General features: G+C 40.0%; 2 protein-coding genes across 2 annotated transcripts; both read left to right on the forward strand.

Annotated features, from left to right (window-relative positions):
- The first annotated feature begins 2,925 nt into the window (after window positions 1-2,925).
- On the forward strand, window positions 2,926-8,434 carry rs1a (retinoschisin 1a). Its single transcript, XM_053617207.1, has 4 exons — window positions 2,926-3,171; window positions 6,059-6,200; window positions 7,562-7,757; window positions 8,275-8,434. Exons 1-4 carry the CDS (start codon window positions 2,997-2,999, stop codon window positions 8,425-8,427), a joined length of 666 nt encoding a protein of 221 aa, XP_053473182.1. The 5' UTR covers window positions 2,926-2,996; the 3' UTR covers window positions 8,428-8,434.
- Window positions 8,435-12,504: 4,070 nt separating this feature from the next.
- LOC128602583 (histone H2B.1, sperm-like) lies at window positions 12,505-13,101 on the forward strand. Its single transcript, XM_053616468.1, has 2 exons — window positions 12,505-12,810; window positions 12,910-13,101. The coding sequence occupies exons 1-2, from the start codon at window positions 12,709-12,711 to the stop codon at window positions 13,099-13,101; spliced, it is 294 nt and encodes a 97-aa protein (XP_053472443.1). The 5' UTR covers window positions 12,505-12,708.
- The last annotated feature ends 2,077 nt before the right edge of the window (window positions 13,102-15,178 follow it).

Consider the following 15,178-nt stretch of genomic DNA (forward strand, 5'->3'; position numbering starts at 1 on the left):
ATATCAGAACAGGTTTATTAACACCACAGCTGATTAAGTTGTTTTTCAACAGCAATTTTTTTATTATTATTATTAGAATGAAAGGTTATTTTAGTGCATGTTACCATGTTTTATTTACAAGATCAGCCTTGCACACATAGAAAGAGATTTATCTATAAAATCTAAAGAGAAGCCCTCGGCCACTGGGATGACCATTGCCGGGTACGCCATGACGGTCGAATGGGCGTTTCATCCCACACACCAGTGACGGTGAATGAAAACCAGTCACCAGTTCAACGCACTCTCCCTTACAGCGTTCGTTCATTGTTAAAGGATTGTTTTTCATAACGTGTCGATTATGCTCAAAAGCTTCTCTCTTTTTTTTTTTTTTTTTTTTTAATCTCAGCGTGCAAGGAGCATGCAATTATGCAGAAGCACTGTGTGCATTTTCAAGTACATCCAAATACATCACTGCCATGATAACAGAAACTGTCAAATCTCTTAGAATGTGAATCTGCCTTTCAGAGAGAGAAAAAATAAATAAATAAAGCGCCAGAGAATGTCATTTGTTCGGACCTAACACTGGAGACCTGCTTTCTGTTGGAGATTTAGATTTCAATCCCTGATGAACACGCCAGACGCGGCCGTGGCCAGGATAATAATGTTCACCTTGTACTTGATGGCCTTTGTTTTGTTTCTTTTGTTTGTTTTCACTTTGTGGTTGGGTTTTTGCCCCATTTGTGCCAACTTTGTGTAAACGAACATGTTTACAAACCATCAGCAACGACAGGAGACTTTTATACATGTCACGTTTGAAAGTTCTGTCTTTACATTTCTTTACATACAGATTGAAGTAGAATGTATTTTGGAAATACATTGGAATTTAGTTGTGTGAATACAAATTCAAAGGTCAAAGGATGCGTGTGCATGCGTGCGTGCGTGTGTGCGTGTGCATGCGTGCGTGCGTGCGTGCGTGTGTGTGTGTGTGTGTGTGTGTGTGTGTGTTTGAGTCACTCAGGGGTTGAACTCAAATTTATGTGTGTATGTATTGATTTATTTTTTCATTACACAAAGATTCCGGATACAATACTTCCCGACCTCCGACCTCTCAGATACAGGAAGAAAAGGCTTGGGCTGTAGATCTGGTTTAGGCACGTCATTCGTTACACACCTCAAACCGTTCTCTCACTTTCATGACTCCCAAACTAACCTACGGTCAAACGTGACATGAACTCTTTTATTCATCACCTCTGGCTGTGGTTGTTTCAAGTATCGGCATGTCTGTGACAAAAAAAGCATTTCTACTGTATATTTCCCTGTAATTACTGACGAATAAAACCCATGTCCTACCAATAACCGTCTTGTGTTTCAAGCTTACCAAGTTGACGCTTACGATGCGTATAGAAAGTCTACACACCCCCGCTGAAATGTCAGGTTTTTGTTGTGTTGAAGAAGGAAAAAAAGAAACCTGCGAGGAGAACCGTTTCCCACATTTACTGTGAAATTGCAACCTATGAAAATAAAGTGAAAACAATCGGACACCTTTTCTTTTTGGGGAAATACTTTTCCCACTCTTCCTTGCGAAAGTGCTCGAGATCCATCAAATCGCAAAGGCATCTGATGTGTACAGCCTTCTTCAAATGATAAAGGCCGTTGCCATGAACTGGAAAGCTTTCACACAACAAAGAGCTTAAACATTCCTGTCAGAACAGCTGGTTTGATAATATGCAGGCGGAGCAGGTGGAAATTTGATGGAGCCACAAGTAATCATCCCCAAACAAGTGTTCCATGCACGATTTCACAACATTCTCTCAGACGAATGAAGGAAGGTAAGAGAGGATCCAGCAGTCAGATGTAAAAAGAGCTGCAGGACGAGCTGAAAGCAGCTGGAACAACAGTTACACTTTTACTTCAATTCATTAAGAAACTGTTTAACATATCTCAGCTGATGCTTGTCCATACATGCTTCTTAGTTCATATTTACAGGAACAAAGTGAAAAGACATTCAGTGTTTTTGAACATCGAAGACAAATAACTCCGTGTCACATGACCTCGTTTTCTTTTCTGTTTTTTTTTTTTTAAATCTATGCCAAGCATGTGAAAGGGTTTGTTTTTTTTTTTTTTTTATTTAAATAAATAGTATAAAAATTGACATAAAGGTCCAAAACAAATGGGATTTAAAATATATATATATATATATATATATATATATATATATATATATATATATATATATATATATATATATATATATATCTTACAACTATATTGCTATAAATTCAAAAGAGAAGGCTAATCGTGATAGCTAAGTAGTAAAAGGAACAGTTTTAATATCAATACGTAAAAACAAGCTGCCGCAGTCATAGTTATATGGTCCATGCGGCGTAAAATTGTTGGCCGAGGGTGGGTTGAGTTAATTGCATGCACTGGAGCGTTAACTGGGTCACAGGGGGTGACGGGCCTGAACTGAACTTCAGGGGGTTTATTACTTAGCTTTTCCTCCGCTGTTGGTAGAAGGTGAGAGCGGACCATGGTGTGAACAGCTATATGAGCAGGTCTTAAGGAACTGTGGGAGGAGCCCAGTGGAGATAAAGAGTATTAGACAAGGCCATTAGGACTCAGTGGATTATTGTAATCCAGTGGATTCACTATCGGGATTTTGCACCACTCAAACGCAAGGCAAGATGGAATACGGAGCTGTAAAAGTTTTCTTCTTCACACTATTGCTGATCAATGAAGGTAGGTGGCCATTTGGCTTAAGGAACTTTTGTTATATTTGCTATATTATTAGTTATTTCCTAATAATATATAATAGTCTTATAATATTCCAGGCATTGACAGTACAAAAAAAGTTTATAATTGAGCCTGTTTTAACGACACAATAAATCATGTAATGTTTGAAAATTCTTGCTTTTATTTTGCTCCCAGTTCCTATAGGAAGTCTTTCTCAGCAGGTGGGTTCAAGTTCTTTATTATTAATTCCCAATTCAATGTTTTAACATAATGGCACAAGACAAATGAGACACTCTGGTGCATTGATCAGCTCTTTTGTCGGTCAGCAGGTGATCGAAGACAATGAAAGCTGGACAACGAAAGCTTGCAATTGTGACTGTGACGCAGACGAGTCCACCACCGAGACGACGTCCATCATATCTAGCTCGGCCTGGATCCAGGAAATGCACTGCATGCCAGGTGAGAGGGAAAGAAACAGTATGTGGGCGAAAATGATGAGGGATCCTCATTTGTGTGTGTGTGTGTGTGTGTGTGTGTGTGTGTGTGGGTCTCATTGGTGTACTACACATCTGAAAGGTTTTTGAGCTTCTCACTTTATTTGTAAGGAATAAGCCATGATACGACACACTGTTGAAGGAATATAATCAATAATTGATCATTACGATGCCCCAGTGTTGATTACTGTAGCAATTTGCCGTCAACTGAAATTTTTAATGGACTACTTGTGAAAAAGTAAACATTTGAATTTACATCCAACTGAGACTTCCAGCGTTGAGGCTACGAACTGAGATGTGGAACGCCATTGTTCCTTTGAAAGAGACAGAGCGATTTGTGAGCGTGACGTGTGTGTGAAAGGAAGCGGGCAGCACAGGTGGCGCACTAGAAAGTAATTAATCATTTGCTCACAGCTTCACCTGCACTGTGTGAGGCATCGATGCCTCCCACCGCTACACAGCCAGCAGACACCAATGCTCCATTTTTGATTCCCCAGTACAGGAGAGAGAGAGAGAGAGAGAGAGAGAGAGAGAGAGAGAGAGAGAGAGACAGACAGACAAAGACAGAGACAGAGACAGACAGTCAGAGACAGAGAGACAGAGAGAGAGAGAGAGAGAGAGAGAGACAGACAAAGACAGAAACAGAGACAGACAGTCAGAGACAGAGAGACAGAGAGAGAGAGAGAGAGAGAGAGAGAGAGACAGACAGACAAAGACAGAGACAGAGACAGACAGTCAGAGACAGAGAGACAGAGAGAGAGCGAGAGAGAGAGAGAGAGAGACAGAGACAGACAGTCAGAGAGAGAGAGAGAGAGACAGTCAGAGAGAGAGAGAGAGAGAGAGAGATAGACAGAGACAGAGACAGACAGACAGAGACAGACAGTCAGAGAGAGAGAGAGAGACAGTCAGAGAGAGAGAGAGAGAGAGAGAGATAGACAGAGACAGAGACAGACAGACAGAGACAGACAGTCAGAGAGAGAGAGAGAGAGAGAGACAGAGACAGACAGTCAGAGAGAGAGAGAGAGAGAGAGAGAGAGAGAGAGAGAGACAGAGACAGACAGTCAGAGAGAGAGAGAGAGAGAGAGAGAGAGAGAGAGACAGAGACAGACAGTCAGAGAGAGAGAGAGAGAGAGAGAGAGACAGAGACAGACAGTCAGAGAGAGAGAGAGAGAGACAGAGACAGACAGTCAGAGAGAGAGAGAGAGAGAGAGAGAGAGAGAGAGAGAGAGAGAGAGAGCATACACATTTGCCAGTTGGAGTAACACAAATAGGGATATAATGCCAAGATTACGCAGTGTCGAATATGACGGTTCCTTCTGGAAGCACCGTAGCTGAAAGAATTCGAAATGTTCTCATGTAATTAATGAATGAATAGAATACTTAAAACTTAAAGCACCTCTACAGCAGTTTTTTCTGTCCCAGCCCACTATATGTGCACTTTCTCTTTATATATAATCATTAAAATACATTTAAAATCATATTTGAAAAGCATAAAAATGCATTCCAATCCACCTGGAGGAATTACTATTATTATTATTATTATTATTATTAGTAGTAGTAGTAGTAGTAGTAGTAGTAGTAATTCCTCCAGATGGACTGTCCCTAGGTGGGTGAGCCGCAGTGGACTGGTGTCCAATACACCAGTATCTAATATTCACATCATACATTCATAATTCATAACTATTAATGCATAAATATAAGACGTGATCATTATAATGGTCATACAGGAAAAATGACTTAACAAAAATCCCCAATAAATGAAAGACAGATAAAGAGAAAGAGATCATACATTTCAAAATATTTTATTATTTATATATATATTTTATAAAAGCCAGGAGCTTAAGCTGGCATCTGTCGAGCTTTCACGTTTGATCTACATCAAAACCTCGCATTCTACATAGCAAAGCTTTAAGGATTAAAGAGTCACGAGACCAGGACATGAGCATGGCGTTGGTACGACAGGATTAACACTGATGCACTTTTTTGCCATGTAGAGATTAACAAAGCTCCATTCAGCATCCATCAGGGAGGCGCTGAGCTTTAGCTTGGGTAGTTTCTGTGTCATGGCTGTAATCCTGTGTAGCTTTTACAGAAGAAAAAAAAAAAAAGACACGATACCAGCACGGAGATGTCCGGGGTTTACAGAGAACTTTTCTGTAGGCTATTCTGTAGAAAAGACTGGGCCACTCTATAAAGTAGGATTTAAACACACACACACACACACACACACACACACACACACAGTCCTTTTAGAGATGATTTTGGAATTGAAACAAATTCATTCATTTATTTAGCAGGCATTACCTTTGTGTATTATTGGACAGTTTGTCTGAGAACTGAGAGAACTGTACACTTTTTCACAGCTTTTCTTACTTAAGTAACGAAAACGCCATTGTTAAGCATCTATATTATTCGACATGTTACTGTCAGTGATTAATATGTACTCACAACAACAACAACAACAACAACAATATTTCAGCTACAATACTGACAACTGATATCAACGGTTCGCTAGCTAGCGACCTGTTTTACGTATAAGCTAGCTACGGAAGACTGAAACTACTGTATACCATATACCGAATACAGTATGTAGTATATTCATAAACATAAACGCCTTCTAACCCACAGAGTAGATCTGTTTCGTTTCGTTTAATTCTGACGTGATAAAAAGCATTCTTGGTTTCCATTTCATTGTGCTTCTGAAAGAAATGCTTCCTAGCTAGCTGGTTATTTAGCATATCTGACGGAACTATCTAAAATAACTTGTACATTCTCTATTTGTACTGTTAAATGCATTTGTTTATGGTTTTCGATATTGATATGAAATGGACTAATGAAGGTTTATTTCCCAGAATGCCCTTATCACAGACCCCTGGGCTTCGAGGCTGGATCCGTCACTCCTGACCAAATCAGCTGCTCTAATCAAGAGCAGTACACGGGTTGGTTCTCCTCATGGGTTCCCACCAAGGCCAGACTTAACAGCCAGGGGTTTGGGTGAGTGTGACTTCTAAAAGGAACAGATTTTTCTTTTTGTATCCCAATTCTGTAACACTATTCTGTTTTAGGCTTTGTGTCCAAGAAACCTTTTTATACTTTATGCAGCACTGTGGAATTCTTGAATCTGATTGGTCAAAATGTGTTGAATAATCTTCCACAACAGCAGCTCTGACAGAAGTGCTGGCTTCTAACACATTCTGGTTTCTACAGTAACAGCTCGTTCACAGGGACCCGTACGTCGGACGCGCCATAAGTACTACCATTACTACACAACATTACTACGGTTATATAAATCGTTATAAAGTACGACGTCATTGATTACAATATCTGGGAAATTGCTGTGGTATGAAAGGAATTTAAAAATTTTTTACGAACTAATAAAGAAGACTCTTTGGTTATCGGGCGTTAATTCCCAGAAGCACAAGCGTCAATACAGACCAAAAACCCACCTGGCACATGCGCACACTCGTGTTCTGACACTAATATTCAAATGCTCTTGGAAAAGCCGAGTCATCGTTCTATTTTGGAAAACGTAACCAACGATCAAATAGTATTTTAGGAATTATGCCAGATTAAATGAGATTATCCCAGATTAGCAGTGACTCACCTTGTTTCACATCCACAGTGACTGCAGGGTTTTAGCAGATCTCGCCGTGGTATCCCACAATGCTAAAATTGTTCGATTCTCACATCAGATTACGTTTCTATAACAGCAACTCGGACAGTAATTCCAATGATGGGTTTATTTTAATGCGCCCGTTCTAATACGTTATCATTTCTATAGTAACCATGAATGGTGGACATCATATAATCTGATACTAATAATCAACGGATTAAAAATGTGCCGTTTTTTAACAAAGAAAAAACGTGGAATCGTTGATAAGGTGACGTTTTCTGTAAGGAGACGTTTATTTAACATTTATGGAAGGAGTCTCCAGTGTCAACGCTTTGTAACAGCAAGTAAGTTTTCTCAGTATGTGAAAGTCTTGACAAATTGTGTCTTGCTGTTGTTGTTGCTTTGTCTTATGAACGTCATGGTTTTAATGGTTTTAATGGGAATTGTATTGTTTTTAATAGAACCTATAATGGTACTTCTGGGTCTCTACTGTTAATGTGTTGGGGTCTATTGGTGGCATGTTTACATTATGTCTAGTGGAAACCAATACAAACCATTAAATCCTAATAGCACATGGCTCAAAAGACACTACGTTTGTTAATGGTTTTAATGGTATTTGTAGTGGAAACCATATGAATTTCTGTAACGGTTTCTACCGGGGTTTTTATCTACAGTGAGGGCTGTTATGTTTTATACCTTACATAAAAACTCAAACGATCTCTCTATCTCTATCTTTCTGTAGGTGTGCTTGGTTGTCTAAGTACCAGGACACCAACCAGTGGCTGCAGATTGACCTGAAGGAGGTGAAAGTGGTGTCTGGCATCCTTACCCAAGGACGCTGCGATGCAGACGAGTGGATCACCAAGTACAGTGTGCAGTACCGCGTCCATGAGAACCTCAACTGGATCTACTACAAAGATCAGACAGGAAACAACAGGGTGGGTGGTTTTCCAAGCACTAGCTCCAGAAAGCACATCCAGAAGTGTATTATTCCTCTTATAGCACATTTCCTAATTAACAGGCGCTCGTCTTTCCTCTCGGTTGAATTTAATCTTGACAAAATAATAACGCAGATCTGAACGGAAACCTGAAAGTCCTCCAAATCGTGGACTGTCCAGTGGCAGAAAGCTGGAGTCTTCCAACAACGTTAAATAAACGTCTCTTTACAGAGAGACTAAATCGACAATTATACATGTTTTTCTTTGTTAACTGATAACGTGATTTGAATCTGTTTAAAATGAGTCTTAGATTACGTGGGCCGATACGTACGTGCCATACGAGTCCCTACGAATGAGCTGTAGATATAGAAAAGATAACGTGTCTATTGAACTGAGAGAGATTATACTTCATCAAATGGAGCAATGCTTATGAAACCCTGGCCTGAGGAACTTATTAGGAACGTGAGCCTGATCGTATGGGACTGACAACCATTGCTGACTACTGTTCCATTCGCAGGTGTTTTACGGTAATTCTGATCGCTCCTCCTCGGTCCAGAACCTGCTGCGTCCTCCCATTGTGGCACGCTACATCCGAATCATCCCTCTGGGCTGGCACACACGTATCGCTATCCGCATGGAGCTTCTGCTCTGCATGAAGAAATGCACCTAACGTGACACACTGCCCCATTTGTTTTTCCCGCTTACACCACCACAAGTGGCACTCTCGCCCTTTAGTTGTCATGTCATTTCATGTCTTTAGATGTGTGTTACACCTACAGTATTCTCATCTTTCATACAGACATATATTGCTTTGTGTATTGCTTATTATTCATTCAAAAAATAAAAGAGTTTACATTTGGCAAGGAGTATAGTAAGAGGGCATTAGTAATAATCTGAAGCTACAGCAAGCTGGATGTAATCTAATAAGGAAGGGTGGAGGGAGATAAGGAAACACTGGTGGTATTTTCATTACATCTGTGTATGTGTATGTATGTATGTGTATGTGATTTATCCACAGGAGGTCAAATATCTTGGAAGGAAGAAAAAATATAATAAAATACATTCATTATACTCATGTTTACATTAAATACATAGCATAAAATACCACCAAACCAACAACTCAGTCAGTATTGTTTTTCATCGGTGTCTGAAGAGATGTGACCAAACCGCAAGATGTTTCCTAACGTAAGGTTTAATGTGAGCATTTTATCCAGACCTCTGAACCGTAAAGGAAAACCTCACCTTGAAGCACATTAAGTATGTTTACTGTATATTGAAATATTTGTGATGTGCTTAGTGATTCTGGTGCTAATTGTTTGGTGGGTTATTTGTATGATTGGTTAGTTGCTGGTTATTTGTATGATTCCTGTGAGAAGTTAGTAGTAGTTAGCAGTAGTGTGCTGCTCTGCCTAGGTAGAAGGTATGAAGGATGTTATTTCATAAAGCATGCGGAGGCGAGTTGCCGTTAAGTCTCTAAACATGCCAACGTTAATTGGCTATATTTAACTAATTAACCTGTTTTCTTTGCTAATGCCAGGTTAGACTAGCATCAATTCCTGTAGTTAACATAATTAGCTAGTATCAGGAGGACTGGAGGCAAGGATGTGGACCCAGTAAGATTTTGGCACATTACTGATACTTTTACTTAAGTATACACTAACTCAATCATGTGGCAGCAGCACAATGCATAAAATAATGCAGATATAGGTCAAGAGCTTCAGGTAATGATCAAACATTAAATGATCTCTGTAACTTTAAGCGTGGCATGGGTGTTGGTACCAGATGGGCTGGTTTGAGTATCTCAGAAACTGCTGATCTCTTGAGAATTTCACACACACAAGTCTCTAGAGTTCATAGAGAATGGTGCGAAAAACAAAAAACATCGAGTAAGTGACAGTTCTGTGGTTGGAAACGCCTTGTTGATGAGAGAGGTCAGAGGAAAACAGGCAGATTGGTTCGAGCTTCCAGTAACTCAAATAAGCACTGTTTACAACCGTGGTGATCAGAAAAGCATCTCAGCATGAGCAACACATCAACCCTTGAGGTGGATGGGCTACAACAGCAGAAGACCACATCAGGTTCTACTTCTGTGAATATCATGGGAACAGACGCACCCAAACTCACTCACCATTCTGTATAAACTCTAGAAAATCCCAGGAGATTAGTAGTTTCTGAAATACTCAAACCAGCCCATCTGGTACCAGAGATCATACTTTTTCTTCACTCTGATATTTGATCACTGAAGCTCTTGACCTGTATTTGCATGTTGTGCTGCTGTCACTTGATTGGCTGATTAGATAACTGCATAAATGAGCAGGTGTACGGGTGTTCCTATTAAAGTGACAGACGAGTGTATATTCTTAGTACATTTTCCACCCCTGAAGATGACCGTGACACCCTGGTGACAGGGAGGGGGAATGACAGCACTCTGTTTTAGAGAGCAGTGCTTTATTTTATTATTACATAAACGTTTCAGCTTGATTCCACGCGAACGAAAAACGTCAACAACTTAACATAAAGTCAACACAAAGAGCAGGACACGTCTGTAGCTCCACTCTCAGCTCCAAGAAACGTGGTTCTCTCTCACTGCAATACACCGAGCAGCACAGGTTACCTGCTTTTGTTCTCCATGATTCCTCCCCTGCTTTGGCCACGCCCCCTCTTCCACAGTCACCATGTGGAACCTTACAACCAGGTACTCACAGAATTATTATTATGTCTGCTTCCAAAACGCTGACTCATCAGTTTATAACAGGTATGTTAAGAGTAGGGATAACATTTGCAGTGCAGGATTAAGGGTGCAACACTGCTGTAAAGATGTTCGTTTGTGTTTGACTGTGCAATGGCTGTATTTTTCAGATTATTTAGAGATGTTTAATTGTGGTCATGTGATGAAAAAAATCCCTTGAATAAAGCAAAAAGCCTTTTATTGGAATGCATGAATGGGGTTCATTCTTTACTTACCATCATTCAATGAAATAATAAATTAAATGGCGTGAATTCACATACAGCGCCCTCCACTAATATTGGCACCCTTGGTAAATATGAGCAAATAAGGCTGTGAAAAATTGTCTTTATTGTTTAACCTTTTGATGTTTTGTTCAGAAGATTCACAGAAGTACTCTGCTCTCATGGATATCAAACAATTGCAAACACAGCACAGGTTTATCAAAAAAAAAATCTTTGTTAAATATTGGTGTGCAACAATTATTGGCACCCCTATGAATTCATATGAGTAAAATATATTTAAAGTATATTCCCATTGATATTTTACATTTATTTTTTAGTACTCCTGGGTGACTAGGAACAGGAAATTGTTCAACCATGACTTCCTGTTTCACAGGGGTATAAATATATGAGGTAACACACAGGCCAAATTCCCTTAGTCATTCATAACAATGGGTAAGAGCGAGGAATATAGCTGTGATGTGCAGCAAAAGGTTGTTGAGCTTCACACAATGGGGCGTGTCTATAAGAAAATAGCACAAGCATTGAAAATGCCCATTTCCATCATCAGGGCAATAATGAAGAAGTTCCTGTCTACTGGAAATGTTATGAATCGACCTGGAATTGGACGTGTGTCTATATCGTCTAACACACTGTGAAGAGGACGGTTCGAGTGGATAAAAATCTCCAAGGATCACAGCTGGAGAACTGCAGAAGTTAGTTGTGTCTCGGGGTCAAAAAGTCTTCAAAACTACAATCTGAAGTCACCTACATCACCACAAGTTGTTCGGAAGGGTTTCAAGAAAAAAGCCTCTACTCTCATCCAAAAACAAACTTGAGCGTATTCATCAAATTCAACACAAAAATGGTTTACTGACCACAAAATCAAGATCCTGTCATGACCATCCCAGTCACCTGACCTGAACCCCATAGAAAACCTGTGGGGTGAACTGAAGAGGAGAGTCCACCAGCGTGGACCTCGAAATGTGAAGGATCTGGAGAGGTTCTGTATGGAGGAACGCTCTCAGATCCCTCGCCATGTATTCTCCAACCTCATCAGGCGTTATAGGAGAACTCTCAGAGCTGTTATCTTGGCAAAGGGAGCTAGCACAAAGTACTGACTAAAAGGGTGCTGATAATTGTTGCACACCTATATTTAACAAACATTTTTTTTTCATAAACATGTGTTGTGTTTGCAACTGTTTGATATCCATGAGAGCAGAGTATTTTTGTGAATTTTTTTTAACAAAAGATCAAAAGGTTAAACAATAAAGACAAATTTTCACAGCCTTCTTGGCTCATATTTACCCAGGGTGCCAATATTAGTGGAGGGTGCTGTATATTGGGACAGTTTTTTTTTTTTTTTTTTTAAATTTCCACCTTATCTAAGCTTTCTTGGAATTAATACAACAAAATACCCCACCACATGATACATATTTAAATTCCTTAAATGTGCTATGAGGGAAAAAAAAAGCAGAAACATCAATGACATCAATATCTGAAATGATATAAACACAATACGCTAAGTAAAAGAAATCTGTTTTAACATTAATCAGCAGAATATATAAAGCATGACTATCTTATAACCTTGTTTAAAAAAAGAAGAGAAGAGGAAAAAAAACACCTAGCAAAACATGTCGTTTTTCCTACTTCCTGTATGATACTGACCACGCCCCCTTGAATATATCAAGAATTCGTTCTTGTTTGTTTGTTTAGTAATATACGTTTTGATTGTCACTTCTCAGGACAGAAACAAAATTCTGCCAAGTCATACTATCCTACTTTACCCGAATTCATCCTAATGTCATAAAGCAAAAGAGGGGGAAATGTTTAATTACTTATATTTACTTCAGTGACGCTTTGAGAGAAACAGCGCCGCTGATTGGCCATTAGGTCAGGTGACGCGTAATTAAGGCCTCTTTATTAGTGCGCGTGCCTGTTACTCCGTTACTGACGCTTTAATTGACCCGAACACAAGCGTGACCCTAAAGCACGCGCTACTACCATGAAAGCAGTCCGCTCGAAGAGGAAGTCACGCGCCGCTCATCCGAGAGCAAAGGCCCATCTCCGCGCGCACGCGGTCTACATTTATAAACTACGCAGAGAGGTAAGTCTGCTCAACCGGAAGTAGAGTTTTATGGCGCATGCACATCATAACTGTAATATAGGTGTTGATGGTTGACTCTTGTGTCTTTCTTTTGCTCAGCTCGAGCCTGTTCACTGCAGATTGGTGGGGGATTCGAGGCTCGCGGCGTCGTTTCATTTAAGAAGAGTAGGCCTGGAGGCCGCGCGCTTGACTATTTCTAACCGGCGCGGGATCATCACGAGCCGGGAGATCAGTGCGGCCATGCAGCAGCTCTCACACCGCCGCAATACCATCCCTATGGACGGAGCATGACTTGTCTCATTCTAATAATGTGTGTAAATATATATTTTACGTGTATATAAAAATAAATGAGTTTTTTTTAATCTATCTGATGATGATGCTTTGTATTAGGTGTTGCTCTTGTATGAGAAAGCAGAGCTGGAGAATTCCAAACGCTGTAGCTTTATAATCCATTCAGCAATGACGTGTTGTAAAGTTTAAGATGGTGGACCTAGGTGAGATGCTGAACTGGAGAGGCACAAACTCTGATTATGCTACGTGCAGGAGTCCAAGTCTGGTCCAGTGGGCACCAACCCTCTTCCTTGAGCTCTACCTTCCTGCTTATTTCATCTCCAAACAAAATTGAACACCACCTGTTTTAGTTGATCAAGCACTTACCAAGGTAATGATTAGATTATTGGGTGGGTGTGGCTTACGATTGGAGCTGAAGACTTCAGGATGATCGTGTTTTGGGAAGAAGGTTGGTGTTGCGCACTGCTATGCTATATGGTGTCCTTCCTGTGGAAATCATGTGGTACCCTGTAGGGTTTCCCCATGTGTGTGAGGGAACATGTCTAATAGTGTCATTTTTATTGTTCGTACCTCAGACAGCATGCGTCTGCCCCTGGCTTGTGACCCTCAGACTGTGTCATAACTTGGTGTCTACAGCCCAGCAGTCTAGTCATATTTACCTACATGTAACAAATCAAGCCTGTGTATCTGGTGTCTGATTATAGTGGACTAATGGCTTATTTTGATTGGTGGGTATTTCCCCGTCACTGTTCTGTGAGGTGCACAAGAAAAGCTAATATCATTAATCAGAATTGCCAGTTTTCAGCAAAATGTCCAACCTGACTACACCTCAAACAACCTAAAAGACCTGAAACTAGTCGAAAAGATTGGGGTGTTGAAGTCGGACACAGGTTTGCTCTTTTTTTCCCCTGCCCTCAGCATTTGTGAGGGGTATGGTGGTGATTTACTTCTGATGTACAGACATTATCTACTCCATAATCCCCTTTTTTCCAGTCTTAAGATCTTTTCAATACATCTTGCAGCAGAAATGGTTCTGCACTGCATAGTCTTGATTAGTGCTTGTTGCAGTTCCCGTTTTTGACCACTAGGCTAACCACAACTAAAGCTCTATAGATCTAAATGTGGCAGCATGTTTCCCCACTGTTTAAAAAGGGGACCAAATCATAGCAACTTTTTATTTATTTAAAAAAAAATAAACTGTCTGGTCATGGGGTCATTGGAACGAGTACTTCAGAGGTATTTAAAATGGATTGAGCTGTGAATTAGTGATTATTTTTGAATTCCAAAAGAATTCAGTGGCTCTACAAAAGCAAGTCCTGGTGAGTCATTTTAGTTTTATGTGGATGTTAAAATCTCAATCACTGCTTCGTCCACGTTAACTGTTAACCGTTTACTGCGAGCTGTTGCCATGGCAAAAATTAATTTCTCTCTCTTTTGGGGGGTGGGTAATGATACTAAACGACTCTATGTAATTGGAAAAAGGGGACATTAATTTGGACATAAAAGCATGCCATATCACATGACCAGGAAGTGTACTTTCTTTTCTGCAGTCACATGGCATGTTGAAAGTGATCACTGGAGGGCTCTCGAAACGAATTTTAATCATTAATTTGAATAATTGTTTAATATTTAGGCAAAACTGCTTAAAGGTAAGACATGCAAACAGTTTTAAATGCAGTTTAAAAGTGTAAGCTCTTATAGTCTGGAAAATTCAGATTTGTGATTGTGGTTTCTGACTATATGATACTTATACAGCAACAATTTACCAACTCAAAGTAATAAAAATTCATGAAACCTTATTTTTTTAAAATGTAAATATAATTAATGCAGTAGAGGGTTAAGTCTGCAAATTCTAAAAGAAATACAAAATACATAATCTGTGTAGGGCCCATGGGGTTCTACAGCCTACACTGAAAGTGTCACATTAAGCACAATCACTTCAAAGGAGTTGTACCTGTGTCCTGTCCCAATTACTCCCCCCCCCCCCCCCCCCCCCGGGACCACTCATGGGGCTCGTGCTTATATCGGTAACCGGCTGCTGTGGACTCATTAATCCGGTAAACGAGTCCCGAGCTCG

The sequence above is a fragment of the Ictalurus furcatus genome, chromosome 27, assembly GCF_023375685.1.
Source record: "Ictalurus furcatus strain D&B chromosome 27, Billie_1.0, whole genome shotgun sequence".
NCBI classification, from domain to species: Eukaryota; Metazoa; Chordata; class Actinopteri; order Siluriformes; family Ictaluridae; genus Ictalurus; species Ictalurus furcatus.

Excerpts from the sequence above, each read along its gene's own strand:
- LOC128602583 (XM_053616468.1), top strand. The coding sequence starts at position 12,709 with ATGAAAGCAGTCCGCTCGAAGAGGAAGTCACGCGCCGCTCATCCGAGA. Across the intron at positions 12,811-12,909 it reads TTTATAAACTACGCAGAGAG|CTCGAGCCTGTTCACTGCAG; the intron begins GTAAGTCTGCTC and ends TCTTTTGCTCAG.
- rs1a (XM_053617207.1), top strand. The coding sequence starts at position 2,997 with ATGAGACACTCTGGTGCATTGATCAGCTCTTTTGTCGGTCAGCAGGTG. Across the intron at positions 3,172-6,058 it reads GGAAATGCACTGCATGCCAG|AATGCCCTTATCACAGACCC; the intron begins GTGAGAGGGAAA and ends TTTATTTCCCAG. Across the intron at positions 7,758-8,274 it reads ATCAGACAGGAAACAACAGG|GTGTTTTACGGTAATTCTGA; the intron begins GTGGGTGGTTTT and ends TTCCATTCGCAG.